General features: G+C 40.7%; 2 protein-coding genes across 4 annotated transcripts in view; one reads left to right on the top strand and one right to left on the bottom strand.

Moving 5' to 3' along the window:
• The window catches only part of hap1 (huntingtin associated protein 1), a gene marked incomplete at its 5' end in the record, with an annotated part of 25515 nt that extends 15649 nt beyond the window's left edge, over nt 1-9866 (top strand). Inside the window, 6 exons of the mRNA XM_078276965.1 lie at nt 1242-1453; nt 3880-4098; nt 4324-4676; nt 5236-5424; nt 7239-7341; nt 8205-9866. Of these exons, the coding sequence (XP_078133091.1) occupies nt 1242-1453; nt 3880-4098; nt 4324-4676; nt 5236-5424; nt 7239-7341; nt 8205-8592 (1464 nt within the window). The remainder of the gene's footprint in view (nt 1-1241; nt 1454-3879; nt 4099-4323; nt 4677-5235; nt 5425-7238; nt 7342-8204) is intronic.
• Nucleotides 9867-9925: 59 nt separating this feature from the next.
• LOC144529389 (uncharacterized) lies at nt 9926-12276 on the bottom strand. 3 transcript variants are annotated; one of them, XM_078268463.1, is made up of 3 exons: nt 10643-12276; nt 10294-10539; nt 9926-10120 (listed from the first exon to the last, which is right to left on the bottom strand). In XM_078268463.1, exons 2-3 carry the CDS (start codon nt 10535-10537, stop codon nt 10047-10049), a joined length of 318 nt encoding a protein of 105 aa, XP_078124589.1. In that variant the 5' UTR covers nt 10538-10539; nt 10643-12276; the 3' UTR covers nt 9926-10046. The 3 variants fall into 3 exon arrangements, 2 of the variants coding, with proteins under 2 accessions (XP_078124589.1, XP_078124580.1); XM_078268454.1 differs by having other exon boundaries at nt 10636-12275; XR_013502988.1 differs by lacking the exon at nt 10643-12276 and having other exon boundaries at nt 9926-10137; nt 10294-10381.
• Nucleotides 12277-16242: the final 3966 nt, after the last annotated feature.

The raw sequence follows: 16242 nt of genomic DNA, 5'->3' as shown, positions 1-16242 counted from the left end.
CTCACAAGTTCCATTTTCACTTTCACACCTACTGCATTGAATGGTCCACCTACGTAAACCCCTTCTTGTAATCAATGGCGGTGTCATTACGTCGACCAACGTAGTGCGCGGAGTGCAAGAGTAGGGTTCGGTTCGGTGGAAAAAAAGCCCAATATTCGGTCGAATCCGAACCCGAATCCTGGATTCGGTGCATCCCTAGTTTACACCTCACATTTACAGTGCTCTGGCGTTTCAGAGCCCCCAAACCAGAGAAATTTGAAAACACTTCTGAACCCGTTTTGGTTTGGAATCTCCGGGGTTGTGTTGCAGTCTCAACGGCCGCAAACGAAGACCTTTGGCAACACCAACACTGACGCCAATGTTTCCCCACCTTATTGGGCTGCGCTTTGCCTCTCTGCTCTGCGCCCTACCTCGCAGTTTTTCCGTGGATCATGTGTAGGCGGTTTAGTTCAGTTAGAATTCTTTCACATTCTTGCCTCAGCTCAGTTTCATTTTCCTTTCAAAAATTGGCTATAATTAGAATGTGAACACCTAAAACATGCTTTTGTGTTTTTTAAATCATCAATCAAACACGCACTGGTGTCAGCGTTTACAAAGCCAACTTTCTTTTACTGAATGTAATTATCGGCAAACCACAATGTTCAGAAAAAACATTCTGAGTGCGAGTGACTGCTTCTTTCTATTGGATGTCAGCCCAACAGAAATACTTCTGGCTGACATTCCTCACTCAACCAGTCAGTCTGTTAACAGGCCTCCAGCTCTGCCAGCTCTTGTCAATCATCTGGAGGCTTTGAAAAGGTCAAGCACTTAAGTTTGTCCTTAGACTTTTACCAATGTTTACCTGTGCACTGAAGTGCTGTTTATGAAGGTGGCCGTTTTAAAATTTACTTCCAATCGAACAGCTGCTACTGATGTTCTAAGATAACACAATAGTAATAGTTTTTAGCAGACCTCTGTGAGTTTGATAAGGAGGTCTGTGTGTCAGACAGCACTGCACATTCAGACAGTGTGTAGTTGAGATTTGGTTAATGTGCACTATCCCTCACCATATACATCAGTTACTCTGAGAGCCTTCACATGTTTACCCAGAAACCCCTTTTGTGCGTCCCCACACAGACCTGTTTATATGCATCTTTGCAGAACTATACTTTATATGTGGATATTCAGTTCTGGCGTTGTGAATGTTACTATGTATTCTTCTTGTACTACAGTTTGACAGATATGTCTCCCCCTGTCTGCAGCTCAAGGACCTGCGGGACAAGTACTCGCAGTGTGAGGACATGCTCTGCGAGGCCCGAGAGGACATTAAGAACTTGAGGAATAAGAGCCTGCCCAACAGCACAGTGCAGCGGTACACTTCGTTGGCCTCTGTCCTCCCCATGGACTCACTGGCAGCCGAGATAGAGGGCACCTTCCGCAAAGGCCTGGACACCCCGGCACCCTCAGAGTACAAGTGAGTCTGTTTTTGTATGTGTGCTCTCATATGTGGAAGGCTTTGCTTGAAATGTTCTCAACCATTCCATTTCTAGCTGGATAAAACCCAGGAAATTTACTTTATGCGAGTCATTATTTGATGCAATTCAAAAACCTTATACCTTTAGCTTAAGCTAAGCCACAACCCTTCCGAGTCTCATTTGTTCCAATAGATATACATCTAGTTGTCTTGGTCTTTATCCTTGATTTTTTTGTTTGTTAAAACACTGGACATCTAAACAGCACTTCATCATAAACTAGCACAATTTTATTTCTCATGTGGCTGCAGTGCTAGTCACTGAGCTATCGTAAAAAAGATAAAGGAGAGGAAGAGGGGTAACTCTTTCTTGCAAAGCTCCTGGAAAAAAAAGACTCAAGGGATGAGTTGTGAGAATCCAGTTATAATTTTTTTCCAAAGCAAAATAATCAGTGTAAATTAAAATAAACCAACATACCTTTACCTCTCTCCTCCACTCCTCCTTGAGCCTGACCTCCCAGGCCTCCAGTTTTATTTTCTACTGTCTCTGGCTTTGACTATGTAGTGTTAAAATCACAATCAGACACTTACAGTTCATGTAGTATGTATTGTAGCCTTTTACATCTGATGTCAAAGAAATCTGTAGCAATAAAGAGCTTCTTTTCATTAAAGACTTGAATTGAATTTAGCTTCAAGTCTATCACAGGAAGCACACAAATTCAGCTAATGACTACAGTATAACGTGTTTAAGTGAAGTCAGGGGCTGAGACCTTTCTGGGTAAACTTAAACGTAAATGTACTGCAAGTTTGAATTTAGCAATATTTCCTTTCATACAAAAGTTGAGTTTAAGACCCCACCAAAGCAGGAGCTGTTTGTTTGTCATTGAAATACGCCATTTGTTGTATTATCATATATCCGTAACATCTTCCATGGATTTAAAATGCTTGCCATATTCTTTTAACATTACTATAATATTGTATTTTTATCTAATTAGTTCAAACTATCTGCCAGTCTGGTTATTTATTTAAAAAAATGTTTTCATGTGGCCGGTTAGCTCAGTTAGTAGAGCGGGCACACATATGCAGAGGTTTATTCTTCGAGGCAGAAGGTCCAGGGTTCGAATCCAACCTGTGATGGTTTTCCTGCATGTCTTACCCCTTTCATATCTCAGCTTTCCTATCCAATAAAGGCAGAAATAAAGGGCCCAAAAAAAAGTCTTCATAAGATACGTGCAGTGCTGAATCTTACCTTGATTTTTCTCTTGCGTCCGCCTCCCATGTCGATGACCAAAGATATTGTAGCCTACTGTGGAAGGAAGCAGCTGCTGTAGCTATTGTTAGGTGACTATACACTGGTATAAAGTGTATTTTAAATGAAAACAAATGTTTGTCAGTCCAGGCTCTCTGAGTGGGTGTTGTTATTTATGTTTGTATTTTAATGCTGGGGAAAAGTTCATTCTAGAATTGAATCTTGACTTTGGAAACAGCAGTTGAGCCAATTGTGCAAATAATCTCACTACGAGGTCCGTTCAGTAACTCTTCTGGAGCTTTCAATCATGTTGTTTGGGCTTTCAGAGATTTTCTTTAGAAATATTTCTGTACTTGTGTTAGTATATTCCCTGCACCAATCTCGGTTTAGCAACATTTGAATGAAAATGTGATGACAGTTTTGAGGTTGCTTGTTTTTGTTGCCAGGTAACTATCAAATCTCAAACCACACCCACACGGTACTGGTAAAGCATGAAAATACGTTTTCAAAGGTGGTGCAAACCTACAGTGTTTTTTTATTATGATTGGAAAAAACATAGTATTAAAGGTGACCTTTTTCCTCCAGTGCACACTTGGCGGCTCCAATAATAATAAAAAAAAAGACCCATTCTCAAATTGTCCTCATTCAAAATCGCCAAAGAATTACAGTGCATTGTGATACATCCCTGGAGGATGGGTGTAACTAATAGGCTTAATCTAACTGTTCTACTGTAACACAGCAAATGGAGAAACATGAAAAGTAACAACTTTAAAGCAAAGGGGACTGAAAGGGGGAGGTGGCAAACCCCCCCCAGCTTCAGACTAGGTAACTGACTGGACAGAGTTGTGCTTCCTCCCTCAGTCTTCTCATTGGTTAGATGGGATCCTGTGCATTTTACTTTGAAATGAGAAGACCAATTTAATTTAAGTACACCTGTTTCTGAGCTTCTGACATGCTGCCCTGCTTATGTTTTACTAATAAACATGGCTATACACAGCATTTGTTGCTTCTAAATAATTAACAATTTGCCTACTGCAGCTTGAAAAATACAGTGATTGCATTACAGGGTAGTAGAGTGTGCTTCTTTTCAAACAGGTCCGCAACTGACATGAATAATGTAGATTGTGTGTAATCTTTTTATGGCCACTCATGCCATGCCCATGCCCGTTTCTCCTGGCAGGAACCACCCGTGGCGTGTGTTTGAAACTGTAAAGGTGGTGAACAAGGCCGTGAGGCTGCGGTCTCGGTGCCACTCCCCAGGGCTGCCAGGCTCCAGCCCTGTGTCCATTCACTCCAGCTGTACCAGCACGCCCCGTACCAGCTACTATGGCTCAGACAATGCCAGCCTTACTCTGGAGGACAAGCCCAGCTCCAATAGTGCTCAAAAGGAAGACAACAGGTGTGTTTGAGTGTGCATATATGCAGTGTATATGTATGTGCATAGTTACGCATGGAATATTATATCAAATGGAAAATTCCAGATCTATTTTTGATCATTTTATATGCATATTTGGCATTTTTAGAAACCTTCTTGACTACAAGTTAAAATGATTTTACAACATGAGTTGATAATGATTAACCCACTTAAAGGTACACAGGGTTGCAGCAGCTTAAACATTGTCAGATCTTTTCACACCAGTGTTAGCGGGCCAAAGCGTCTGGGCCAGCCAGGCACACCAGGAGGCCAGGACCTTGAGGCAGCCTTGCGCAGCTTGTCAGCCCGCCAGCAGAACCACTCCTCTGAGCGGCCTTTCTTTGATGTGGAGCGTGAGCGTAAACTCCATGCCCTGGCAGCGGACTGTGAAGAGGGTGAGTGCTCTAGTGGCTTCCTGACACCAAATGACAGCCTGGTCTCCAGCCCAGCAGCATCGACAGGCACCAACTACTCCAATGGTAGCTCACGGCCCTCCTGTGGCTCCTCAGGAGGATCCAGGTCCTACCTGCCTGACCGCCTGCAGATTGTCAAACCTCTGGAAGGTAAAAGCGTTGGCTTTATACTGTGTCTTATCTATTTCTTGGAGCTCATCCCAGCTTATGTAGAGTCACAATGGAGCATGGGTTGGTACAAATCCAAACAAGACGAAGAATGCTGAATCATTTTTGACGTTAGTCTGCGTGACAACGTTCTACTATCACGTACATTTTTCTTTCCCTCTCTCCCCCCATGTATGCCAGCTACTGTAGCTGAATTTATGTTTGAATAAAGTTTGAATCTGATATGTTTAATAATGCCGGGTAAGTGGGGCGAGAAAAATAATGTTGTGACAATTGTGTGATTTACCATGTAGGGTCATGAATCCGAAAGTTTCCATACCTAAGGCCCCACTAGGCCTACTATTTTTTTTAAATTGTACCGCATTTCTGAGATGGAGCAATTGACATGGGGAGCCTGAGGTGTTCAATTGTCACTCCCACTGCCAATGTGCAAATGCAAAAAAATTCCCTAACTTTTTTGTGCTCAAGAGGCAAACAATCTGAAATAAATCATATTAATTTCTAACTTTATAAATGACACGTAACTGCACACGGTTGTCAGGCTCGGTGACTCTGCACCAGTGGCAGCAGTTGGCCAAACCAAACCTGGGAGGCATCCTACATCCACGTCCGGGCGTCCTGACTAAAGACTTCAGGGAGCTCGAGGTCGACATACAACACGTCTACAGTCTGAACGACCTGGAGGAGGATGAACCGGACCTGTCGCAGCTCTCTGGAGTACATGGCATGGGTAGGACACACTTAAACACACTTAAACACACACACACCCACACACACCCACACACACAGTTGTGTTCGAAATAATAGCAGTCCAACATCACTAACCTCAAATCAAATTTTTTGGTAGAAGTGATATTTCTACATGGCAAATTTACTAGTAGGTGTTGTAGAGTCATAGAAAACCAACAGACCCAACAGTCATGATATGCATGCTGCTCATTCTGTGTAATTGAATCTGTAATTAAAAGGGGCACGTTCAAAATAATAGCAGTGTTGTCTTCAATTAGTGAGGTGATTGATTCTGTGAAGAAACAGGTGTCAATTATGGCCCATAATGTGTCAAGGAAGGAAGTAAATGTTGTTTGCATGCTGGTTATAGTGCATTTCACACTGAAATACTCAGCAAAATGGGTCGTTCCAGACATTGCTCTGAGAAACTTTGATTAAAAAGTTGATTGGAGAGGGGAACACATATAAAGAAGTGCAGAACATTATAGGCTGCTCAGCCAAAATGATTTCAAATGCCTTGAAATGGCATCCAAAGCCTGAACGACGTGGGAAAAACCAGTCAACTACCATTCGAAGGGATCGAAGAATAGCCAAAATGGCAAAGGCTCAACCAATGATCAGCTCAAGGAAAATCAAGGAAGACTTAAAGTTACCTGTGAGTACTGTTATGATCAGAAGAAGGCTATGTGAAGCAAAGCTATCAGCTAGAAGCCCCCGCAAAGTCCCATTGCTGAAAAAAACATGTACTGAATAGGTCGAAAAAGGACACATTGACTGGCCAAAGGAGAAATGGGGCAACATTCTGTGGACTGATTCAATTGATCAAAATTGTCAGCCTAATATTCCTTTTTTCTTCACTTTCAGTAAAGGTAGAACACAAATGTGATCAATTTTGGTCATGTTTTGATTTGGAATTGAATATGCAGTGTTCCCAATACATTGATATTATGGAATTAAAAGCTATTCTAAGGATTTTGAGCATTATTCACTTTTTTTAAACACACTGCTATTATTCTGAACACAACTGTACATACATATACACACACACACACGTAGTGGGAATTTGTCCGAAATAAGGCCCTAAGGCCTGTCAAATCTGACTCCAATTCATTAATTCCCTCGCCTTCTTTCATCGGACTTAAGTTTACCAGAACACAAGGATCAATCTGAGACGAAGAGTTCAGTTAAGCAAACTGAGTCCAGCATAAGAGTTACAACACAGCTGTGGGTTCACAAACAGAGACTAAGTTTCCCTAGCGACAGACATAAAGTCAGAGCTTGGTCCACCAAGTTGTCCTCTCAAATGAACGCCGATCTATTCTTTCCCTGTGTTTTTAATTCTCTCCTCACGGGGGTGTCTTCTAGTTTCTAAACTGTTATCTTTCACAAACACACACACCAAGGTTGGGGCCTCTGTCTGGCGCAACTTCCTTGTCTGTTCTCTTAACTTCAACTTTCTTTCCTGTTTTTCTGCGTATTTGTCTGGTACACAGTGCACTCTTATGCCATAAAAGGCTTAAAGTATAGTTCTATGCGTCAGAGACATTTCCTTGAACCACTTCCTCAATGACTGCACACAGCTCTTTTGCAACGAACACAGATACACACATTTTGTTAATAAAATATTTCTACACACACAAAAGCTTTGTCACTTCATTCAATCCACTCTAAAATCCATGTTAAGTGCTTTCTCTCCATTATTTATATGGAGTGTTACTTTAGTTTCCAGCTTTATTAGCTCTTGCAGTTTCTCATTGAACATAATTTTCATCATGTGTAGTTTAATGCTCCGTTTCTGCCTCCATGACCTCGCAGTCTCTCCATCTGGTCCCAACCTCCCTCAGACCTCTCCCACACATACCATAACCACCTGCAAAGTCCTCCAACCCTCCCTTCTCATCCCCTCCTTCTCCACTAGGTAAGAATATACATACTGTAAACAAATTAGAATGCTGTGTTGTCTTTGTGTATTTTTCACAGCCCTGAAGTTCAGTTTAAGCTTGAACTTGATTTTGTATTGCTGTGATGTACCTGAGTTGCCATAAACAATGAACTCCTGAAAAAGAGTATTGTATGTTCACTAATCCACTATTAATTTTTTTGCAGCGTCACTTTCATTCAATTAAGTGTGGATGTTCCAGATTGCCTTTCTTCCATGCTACTTTTTCTTCCCCTTTACCTTCTGCTCTTTACCTCCCACAGTGGCAGAAATCGTCTGTCAAGGCTCTTTCTCCAACTCTAAAAGGAGCCTTCGGGGCAAAGTAAGAGTTGAGGGTTATGGATACACTATGAATGCTGGATTTCAATATTAACTCCGGAGGCCCAGTACCATGTCTGTTTAACTAAATAACACTAAGCTTAATAATTATAAGGCTTTGTATAAGAACATTTGCTCTGACCTAATTGAAATGATAATAGCTACTTTATGGGACTATCATGCACTGTGCTTCTGGCTCCTCCTACTAACACTGCTCTAACTAGTTTGCACTGTACTCCCCACATATCCTTGGCTCGTAACACTACACGTTTTAATGTCTCTTCCCTTTCTACATTTCCATCTTAGCAAACTGCCAGATCCTGTTTCATCACCGCTGCCACACTAACATCGTGTTTATCCATCTTACAGCAATGATGGACAGACACTAACAACAAATAAACTAACTGAAACTGTTAAAATGTTCTTGTTTTTATTATTTGTGTATGAGCTTGCATGTTTGTGCGAAAAGAAACGGCTCCTATTTATTGTTTTTTGTAATTTTTATTTTTTCTTCCTTCTGGCAGCCTTCACTCTTTCGGCCTGCCATCTTGTCGGAACTGTGAGGTCATGAGCACTTCATCGCCATCGTACCAGCAGCACTTTGGCCTGGGAGGCCAGACCACCACCACAGATGTATCTGCTTCATCACTGGGTCTCCTGCAGCTGCTGCATGAGCGTGGCATCTCAGCCTTCCCTTATCCCCTGCACTGCAGCCATAGTACAAAACCTTCCCTCTCCACAGCAAAAGACAAATGTGGAGGCTCACTATTGGACAATGAGGGAAGAAGGAACATTTTCAGTTTGAACTTGGTGGAGAAGCTTCAACATCTGGGGTTGCACAGAGTGGCAGCCTGGGGGACGACTGGCCGCAAGTGGGAGAGAGAAGCAGTCAGTCATCCTCTGAATGTTTGAGGGCTGTTCACCACTTGCTCCTCTCGCATTCACCGTAGTGACTACATCCAGCCGTGGGATCCCCACTGTGCAGTTCAGGGCCCACAGCTCTGGTGTTTTGAAAACAAAAGCCACAGAATTTGCTAGAGCCATACTTTAAATTGTCGGTAGTGTACAGTAATATTCTTTTCTATGAGTTTGTGTACAGTAGGTGCGTGTGTGTGTGTGTGGCATCTTCATCCCAGGAAAACCCCCAATTGTCTGACTGCAACCTGCAGAAATAGCTTCTTTTTACACAAAAAAAACTTCATGAAGAAAAAAAAGTTTTATACCTTGTTTCGTGATTGTCATTTTACACGTTTACCCTGCCGCTGGTTTTAAAAAAAAAAAAACAACCTCATCTGTCATTTTGCTGTTTCCAAAGTGGAACATCACTTATGTGTATATAACAAAGTTGTCATTTGGGAAAGTTAAAGTAAAAAATATGTGCAGTAAATTATTGTTAGTTTAAACCACAAACCAATGCTGTCACACTGAAGAACTTTCAAATGCACTAAAGTACACTCTGGTCTTCCTGCTTATTAGCTGCTACATTGAGAAAAGCATGTTGTACATAAGAGTGTCATGTTATACTGAATTAAACACTTAAACTGATCCAAGAAGCATTGCGATGACAGATGATGCACTGACTGAACTGAAAAATATTGACATCCTTCAGCTGCTCTACAGTTCATCACCTGCTTTCACATAGCACATGTTATGGCTGCATACAGTACAGTGTCACCTGCAAGCTGTTGGGATTTCTTACCTTTGTCCTGAGCAAAACCTCAACAAAAACAAATCAGGTCTGCCATGCTGCATCAAAGACAGTGAATGGGATTTTTATAAGCAATATGTATATAATACTGCACTGTGTTGACTGAAAAATCTTGCTTGTACAAATCAGCTGCATTTCACGTTATCAGGAATTTTGAAATTGCTGGGATATAAATGAAATCTGAATAGTTTTGGCATCCTCATTTAAAGACAAGCAGAAGAGTGGTCCTAATTATTTAAACGATATGTTTCTTTCAAATCTTTCTGAACAATCAACTGTAGCAAAAAAAGTAATAGGATACTGTGGATAAAAAGGGAAGAAATCAAACAAGTTCTAATAATTTGTGTTCTGACTTAAATTAACCAAACTACTGTTTCTCTGCACTACTGTTTGCTCTGTCCTGTGTTAACATCAGAGCTGTATAATGTGTGTAAATTGTACCACCTGTGAATAAAACTTTGCATTTCCATCCTTTAAAGTTGAATACGTCTCTCTTTTACCTCATGGCAGCGATGAAGACAGATAAGACTATTGTGATAATTCTGCAAAATGGTTTTATTTATAAAGTTGCAGTGAAAGTAAAACATTGACTTTACATAAGATGTGAACAAAAAGCCGTAAGTCTGAGCTCTCGGGTCATTGTTGGCATTGTTGTGTCTCATTCTGCGTCCCGGCGTCCGAAGTCCACCCAGCCCTGGTAGTCCCGATCCGACATGCACTCAGAGTTCATCTCTGTGAACAAACCATTCCTACATGAACCACACACAAGGGTGCAGTACACGGATGTGAGCATATCCTTAGATCGCTCCCAACTCATTTAATCATGCAATCACTCAATTGTGTAATGACAGAAGCAAAACAAAATCAATCAGAGCAGAACTTTCACACCCCGACCCACAGCATACCTGAAATTGCTTGCATTATTTGCTTTGTCATAATCTCCCGTTCATCCTCCGATAGGTGTGCCCGTCTCTCCATCCGTGCAGGGGAAGCCTGAGGCGCCGGCTTCTGTCTGTCAGTTGAGCCTCTCACTTTCTCCCTCTTGGCTAGAAGCTGCTGTAGCAGATTAGTCTCTTCAGCCTCTTCAGCTGCAGAGAATACTAGCAGTGCAACCAACAGCGCAAACACCACAATAACTTTCCCTGACATGTCTGCGTACAAGAAGAAAAAACAAAAGTTATATTAACTTGAAGTGACAAAATAGTTCTATCTACAATCTAAAAATGAATTGAACGAAAAAAAGTTACCTGTTACCTGTGAAGACTGTATGTGCACAACAAGTGTGACGCTTCTGGTGCACAACGAGCAGATCTGCTCTTTTTATACCACAAGTTTGGTGTGATCAATATAGCCTCAAATCAGGGATCGATAACAGTGTTCACTGATTGATTGGTAGACGGATGCATTGGCAGGATGTGCGTAAAGGAAGCGATGGACCACTATACCCACAAATCCATTATTATGCTTTTCGCTTACCTGGAAAGGCCTTCTTTTTCACTGCAATAACAATAAAACGAGTCAATGTGTTTACATAAGAAATCCAATACTCCTTTAGAGCCTTTTTTGGCCAATACAGAGGATTTGATGTAACTGTGTAGCCACTAAAAAAAAAATTGATTTTCTGGTGTTCTTAACTGGCTTCCTCGAATCAGATATCTCTAAACAGTTACTATTATTCTAATTATTAACACATGTTGGAACAAGACATACAAATTCATTATTTCCCATTTTCATGTAGCATTTGTGTGCCTTATTTCAACCCTGTATGGGCTGTAGACAACAGTTTTTCATTTTCCGTTTTAGGTAGAGCTGAATGGTAATACATCTCATTTGAAAAAAAGGCAAAGTGTGTTTAATTTAATGATTGGCCTGAACTTTCCAGATGACGTACACTCTACCCTTCTACTAAAAATACCACAGAGAACGTGGTTGACATTAACGCTGTTTACATACTGTATAGATTTTCTACAAGTGGCCCAGCTATTGTGTATCCAGTTGCCACTGACAACATGTGATGTACAATGTCTAGAAAAACAGAAACACAAATATCTTCTACCAGGCTGTGAAAGCATCACCTATCAACTGGATTTACTCTACAGAGTGATTACATATGACCTACGCCACTACCCACTTTGATTCATGAGTAGAAATGACAGCAACACAATGGGAAGCTGAGAATTCACACAATAGAAAAATGTTTTGACTAATGAGTAAATCTGAGCAGCTTTACAGTAAATTAAACCCCGCAGAAACATGATTCTAACAGTTGTTGGAATTTTTGTGACATTTGAGTCATTATTATCAAACAGAGCTCTTGGTTGTGGCACCCAAGGCGCTGTACCAGAAAGTTGGAGATCTCATCCTGGATGTTGATGGGTGCGCCATCTGCCCATCCTCTGAGGTCCGCAACCTTGGCGTAATCCTGGACTCCACCCTCTCTTTCCATACTCACATCAAATCCATCACCAAATCAGCCTTTTTTCATCTCAAAAACATCTCCAGACTTCGGCCATCACTCTCTAACTCCGTGGCAGAAACCCTCATTCATGCTTTCATAACCTCCCGTTTGGACTACTGCAATGGAGTCCTGTCTGGGGTCCCCAGCAAAACCCTAGACAAGCTCCAGTATGTCCAAAACTCTGCCACCAGGGTCCTTACCCACACCAAGACCTGGCAGAACATCCCCACCAACCCTCATCCACCTTCACTGGCTCCCAATTAAGTCCCGCATCACCTATAAAATCCTCCTTCTCACCTACAAGTCCCTCCATGACCTGGCCCAACAGTACCTCTCTGACCTCCTCCATCCATACACCCCACCCCGAAACCTGCGGTCCTCAGACGCTGGCCTGCTCTCCATTCCCCACACCAGACTCTGTACCTTCGGCGACAGAGCCTTTAGGGTTGCAGCCCCATCCCTCTGGAACACCCTCCCTGCAGATATCTGAAATGCTACATCCCTGGACATTTAAAAACTCCTGAAACACCACCTGTTTACCACAGCCTACAACCTCCTTTAGCTTAGCCACAGTAATTCTGTAAAGTGTCCTTGGGTTTCTTGAAAGGCGCTATATAAATAAAAGTTATTATTATTATTATTACCAATAACTCTGAAATGTAAAGACATTCACAGGTCTTAAATTTGACACACACCCATCACACATACACTTACCCGACACACCCATCACAAGATCTGACACACTTACCCGACACACACCCATCACAAGATCTGATACACTGACGTGACACACACCCATCACAAGATCTGATAAATTTCCCAGACACCACATACTATAGACAGCTTGTTACTTTGACCTGTCAGCCAAATGAGTACACACCCACGTTATCAGGCCAAGCTGCAGCAGATGCTCTGCGGCTTTTTGTTTATTGTTTATTGTCCTCTAAGAGAATTCTTGGAATTTTAAGCTGCAGCACTTGTAGGGCTGGTGAAAGTTATGATGAGCCTTTTACTTACAGTGTGAATACATTCATGGTTAAGACCACAATTTCTTCATCCTCAGTGTTTCTGTAGCTGCTTATCTTTCTGGTCTAAAAAAATAAAAATAATAAATTTCATTTTTTTGGGTCCTGATCATGTCCCCAAAAAGTACACAGTAACAGCAATATTTTAAAAAAGAAAGGTTTGACAAATATTTTTTAAATCATCCTGATTCTTCTTTTTTCAATTGCTAAACGACAGTGGGCACAACTGGAGCCACATGTGCAAAACTCTTCACACTTGTTTTTCATTGGTTGAACACGGTTTTCAAAAGTCTACACACTTATCCAATGGCTTTAACCACAACCTGCACAACACTGTGGATTTCCAGCACTTTGTTCAAATGCTAACAAACTGCTGTCAAAACTGTTTTTCCAATTGCTAACACATTAAAATGACATGCATAGCACAACTAAACCTTTTCTCAAGTCTCCAAAAGTCTAAACACATTTTCTGCTTTACACACATTTTGCAATTCAAAATGGCACTTTTTAAATGCAATGAACGCGGTTCTATGCATAAGACACAGCAATCTGACATAAAGTCACATGTTTGCCATTTCAAAACACTGCCATTCAAAATGAGACTACATGAGCTAATTGGCCAATACATGTGCCATCTGGCCTAACACCTCAATGGTTAATTGTTACCACTTCAATCAGGAAGTAAGCACTATGAAAAGACCACAGGTGAGCACAACAATTTTTTTACAACAATGGAAGATGTTGCAGAGAGAGGAAGAGGGAGGGTGAGAATGAGAGGGGAAGGAAGAGTGAGAGGTAGGGGTAGAGCTGGTAGAGGAGTTCATGGCCAAAGAAGACAACAACTTTCAAATGAAATCAGAGCAACCTTAGTTGATCATATCATCAACCATGGGCTGACAATGCGACAGGCTGGACAGAGAGTGCAGCCCAACTTCTTTCTGCAATTTTCTTTTTCAGTTTACTGTTTTTTGTGTGCATATTTTTGTTCAGTCCAATGTAGATATACTGTATCTGCTGTGCATATGTTGCACTGACTTGTTTGGTAAAAAAAAATAATGTTTCAACAGCATGTGTGTGTATCTGCAAATATTTCTGTGAACAATCTGAAGAATTTTCTACAATTTGAACTATTTTAGTATTATGGCAAAGCATACTAAAGATGAGAGTGGTTTTCATTATGCCCAGCAGTGTGTAGTTGGTTAGACACAAATCTGGTAATATGAATGAAGTGTGTGCCATTTCATGCAAAAGTTTGATTTTGATAATGCTATATGTAGTTTTGGTTGCAGTGCTTCATTTTGCCGGATATATGAGGTATTTTTCAGTTTGGGTGTGTGGTTTTGTGAATTGTGTTAAGTATTTTGATAAAACCAGCCTAGTTTGCAAAATTGTGTTTTAGCAATTGGAAAAAAAACTGTAACCACACACATTCAAAACAGAATGGATTTCAGCTGGTGCATTTGAAACACTGCTGATTTGAAATTTCAGCTGCAGGCCTAAGCAGGTGTCATGTAATACTGTAATTTCCGATGAAATAAGGGCTACATTTATAAACCATGTTGTGAATCATGGTCTCTCATTGAGAGAGGAAGGGTTGAGGGTGCAACCCAACCTGCAAAGATCTACAGTTGCATCTGTAATGTGAATTTCCCACCGAACAAACGGGTGAGAATTGCACCCTTACAATAAATGATAACATTACAGGAATTGATTTTTCAGGAAAGGAAGGAAAAATATCTAAAAATCTATTGTAGCAAACTTCTGATTTTCATTCCTTCTTGTTTACCTAAAAAAAGTGGTGTTGTAAAATAAGAAAAGTCAGTTACAGTTTTTCTTGATTGCTTTGACCTGCTTAAAGAAACTGGGATCCACTCGGTTTTCATCATCACTGTCTCAGCAGAGCAGAAGACACCGCTTGCAAATGTGTTAACCCTTTCTCATTGGATTGACACATTTCCCCCACCCTTTTGCAGAACAGTTAACACGGATGTCATTCAAGCAGTCCAAACGCCATTGTTTTAGCTAGTAACTATTAGAAACCTACATCAGTATGAAATCACTGAAGCACCTGTTTGACGCTCCTTCACACAAATCTTCAATTAGCAATCAGTCTGCAGGCCTTAAAGGTGCAGCGTCTGTGTTGTTCTTTGCCAACATGGATGGAAGAGGTCAAAGGCAGAGTGAGAGTGAGAGTGAGAGTGAGAGTGAGAGTGAGAGTGAGAGTGAGAGTGAGAGTGAGAGTGAGAGTGAGCGTGAGCGGAAGAGGAGTCCGAGTGTGAGGTGGAGGTATAGTTGGAAGGGCTCAGGTTTCTGATGAAATTCGGGCAACTGTTATTGATCACGTTATCAATCATGGCCATGTGGCCCCCATCATCAAGACAGAAGAGACTGAGTATCAGTAGTGGCTATTTCTTATACAATAGTAATAGATGTTTATACTTTGCTGTAAGAGATTTTATTTTTATTTTCTTAATTTCTTATAGTCTAATATATTTTATTTTGGTTTACATGTATTTTGTGTAATATTTACAGTATTTCAGTTTTCAGCCACAGTTTGAAAATAAGAATCAATGGAATCAAAAAAATGTGCATCAAAGCATTTCTGATTCTGGATCCAATTCTTTGCAAGAAGGCAAATTTGACAACAAATGTCACTGGCATGAAAGCTACGTAGAGTAATAGGCTACAGTGACAAGCAATGGTGCACTGATTCACACTGAGTGCTGTATTTAGTATTTTGTTGTCCACTGTGTAATGGTTGATTTGAAGAGCTCATACACTTGTTTGTAAGTTGTGTTGTTTGAAGGCAAAATTAGCTTTTGTTGCATATTTTAAATGTTTTGGCACGGTTAGAGCCTTTTGCAAACAAAATGTGTCATTTTGACCAAGAGTGCCACTGTTTCGGCCTGTCTGTTACAGTTTTTTACGATCGCTAAGACACTTTTTTCAATAATTTTAACAACTTTCCTAAACTCTTAACACAATTAGCACAACATCTGTCTGTGTAGGCTATACAATTAACACATTTCTTGTTGCTTTGACACAAAATGCATACAGTTAACACAAATTTAAAATGCTTGAACTTCTTTTACACACAAGCTCAACCAAGACCAAAACAATGGATTTTTATTGACAAATTTACAAATGCTTTCACTCTGTATGTCAGAACAGATAACATCATGTTCTAAACCTAACTTATAGGCTGAAGTCAAGCTGATCATATTGAAAATTGAAACACAAATATATCCCCTGCATTTTATACATGCATTTGAACATAGCTGTTATACATAGCTGATTGAAGTTATGCAAATATATCAATTACAGCTGATTCCCATCTAGGAAACACACTCAGGTGTTGAGGTTCTTTCAAT

This window comes from Sander vitreus, chromosome 2 (genome assembly GCF_031162955.1).
Source record: "Sander vitreus isolate 19-12246 chromosome 2, sanVit1, whole genome shotgun sequence".
Lineage (NCBI taxonomy): Eukaryota > Metazoa > Chordata > Actinopteri > Perciformes > Percidae > Sander > Sander vitreus.
The sequence above is the reverse complement of the archived record's forward strand: the minus strand, read 5'-3'. Positions and strand labels throughout refer to the sequence as shown.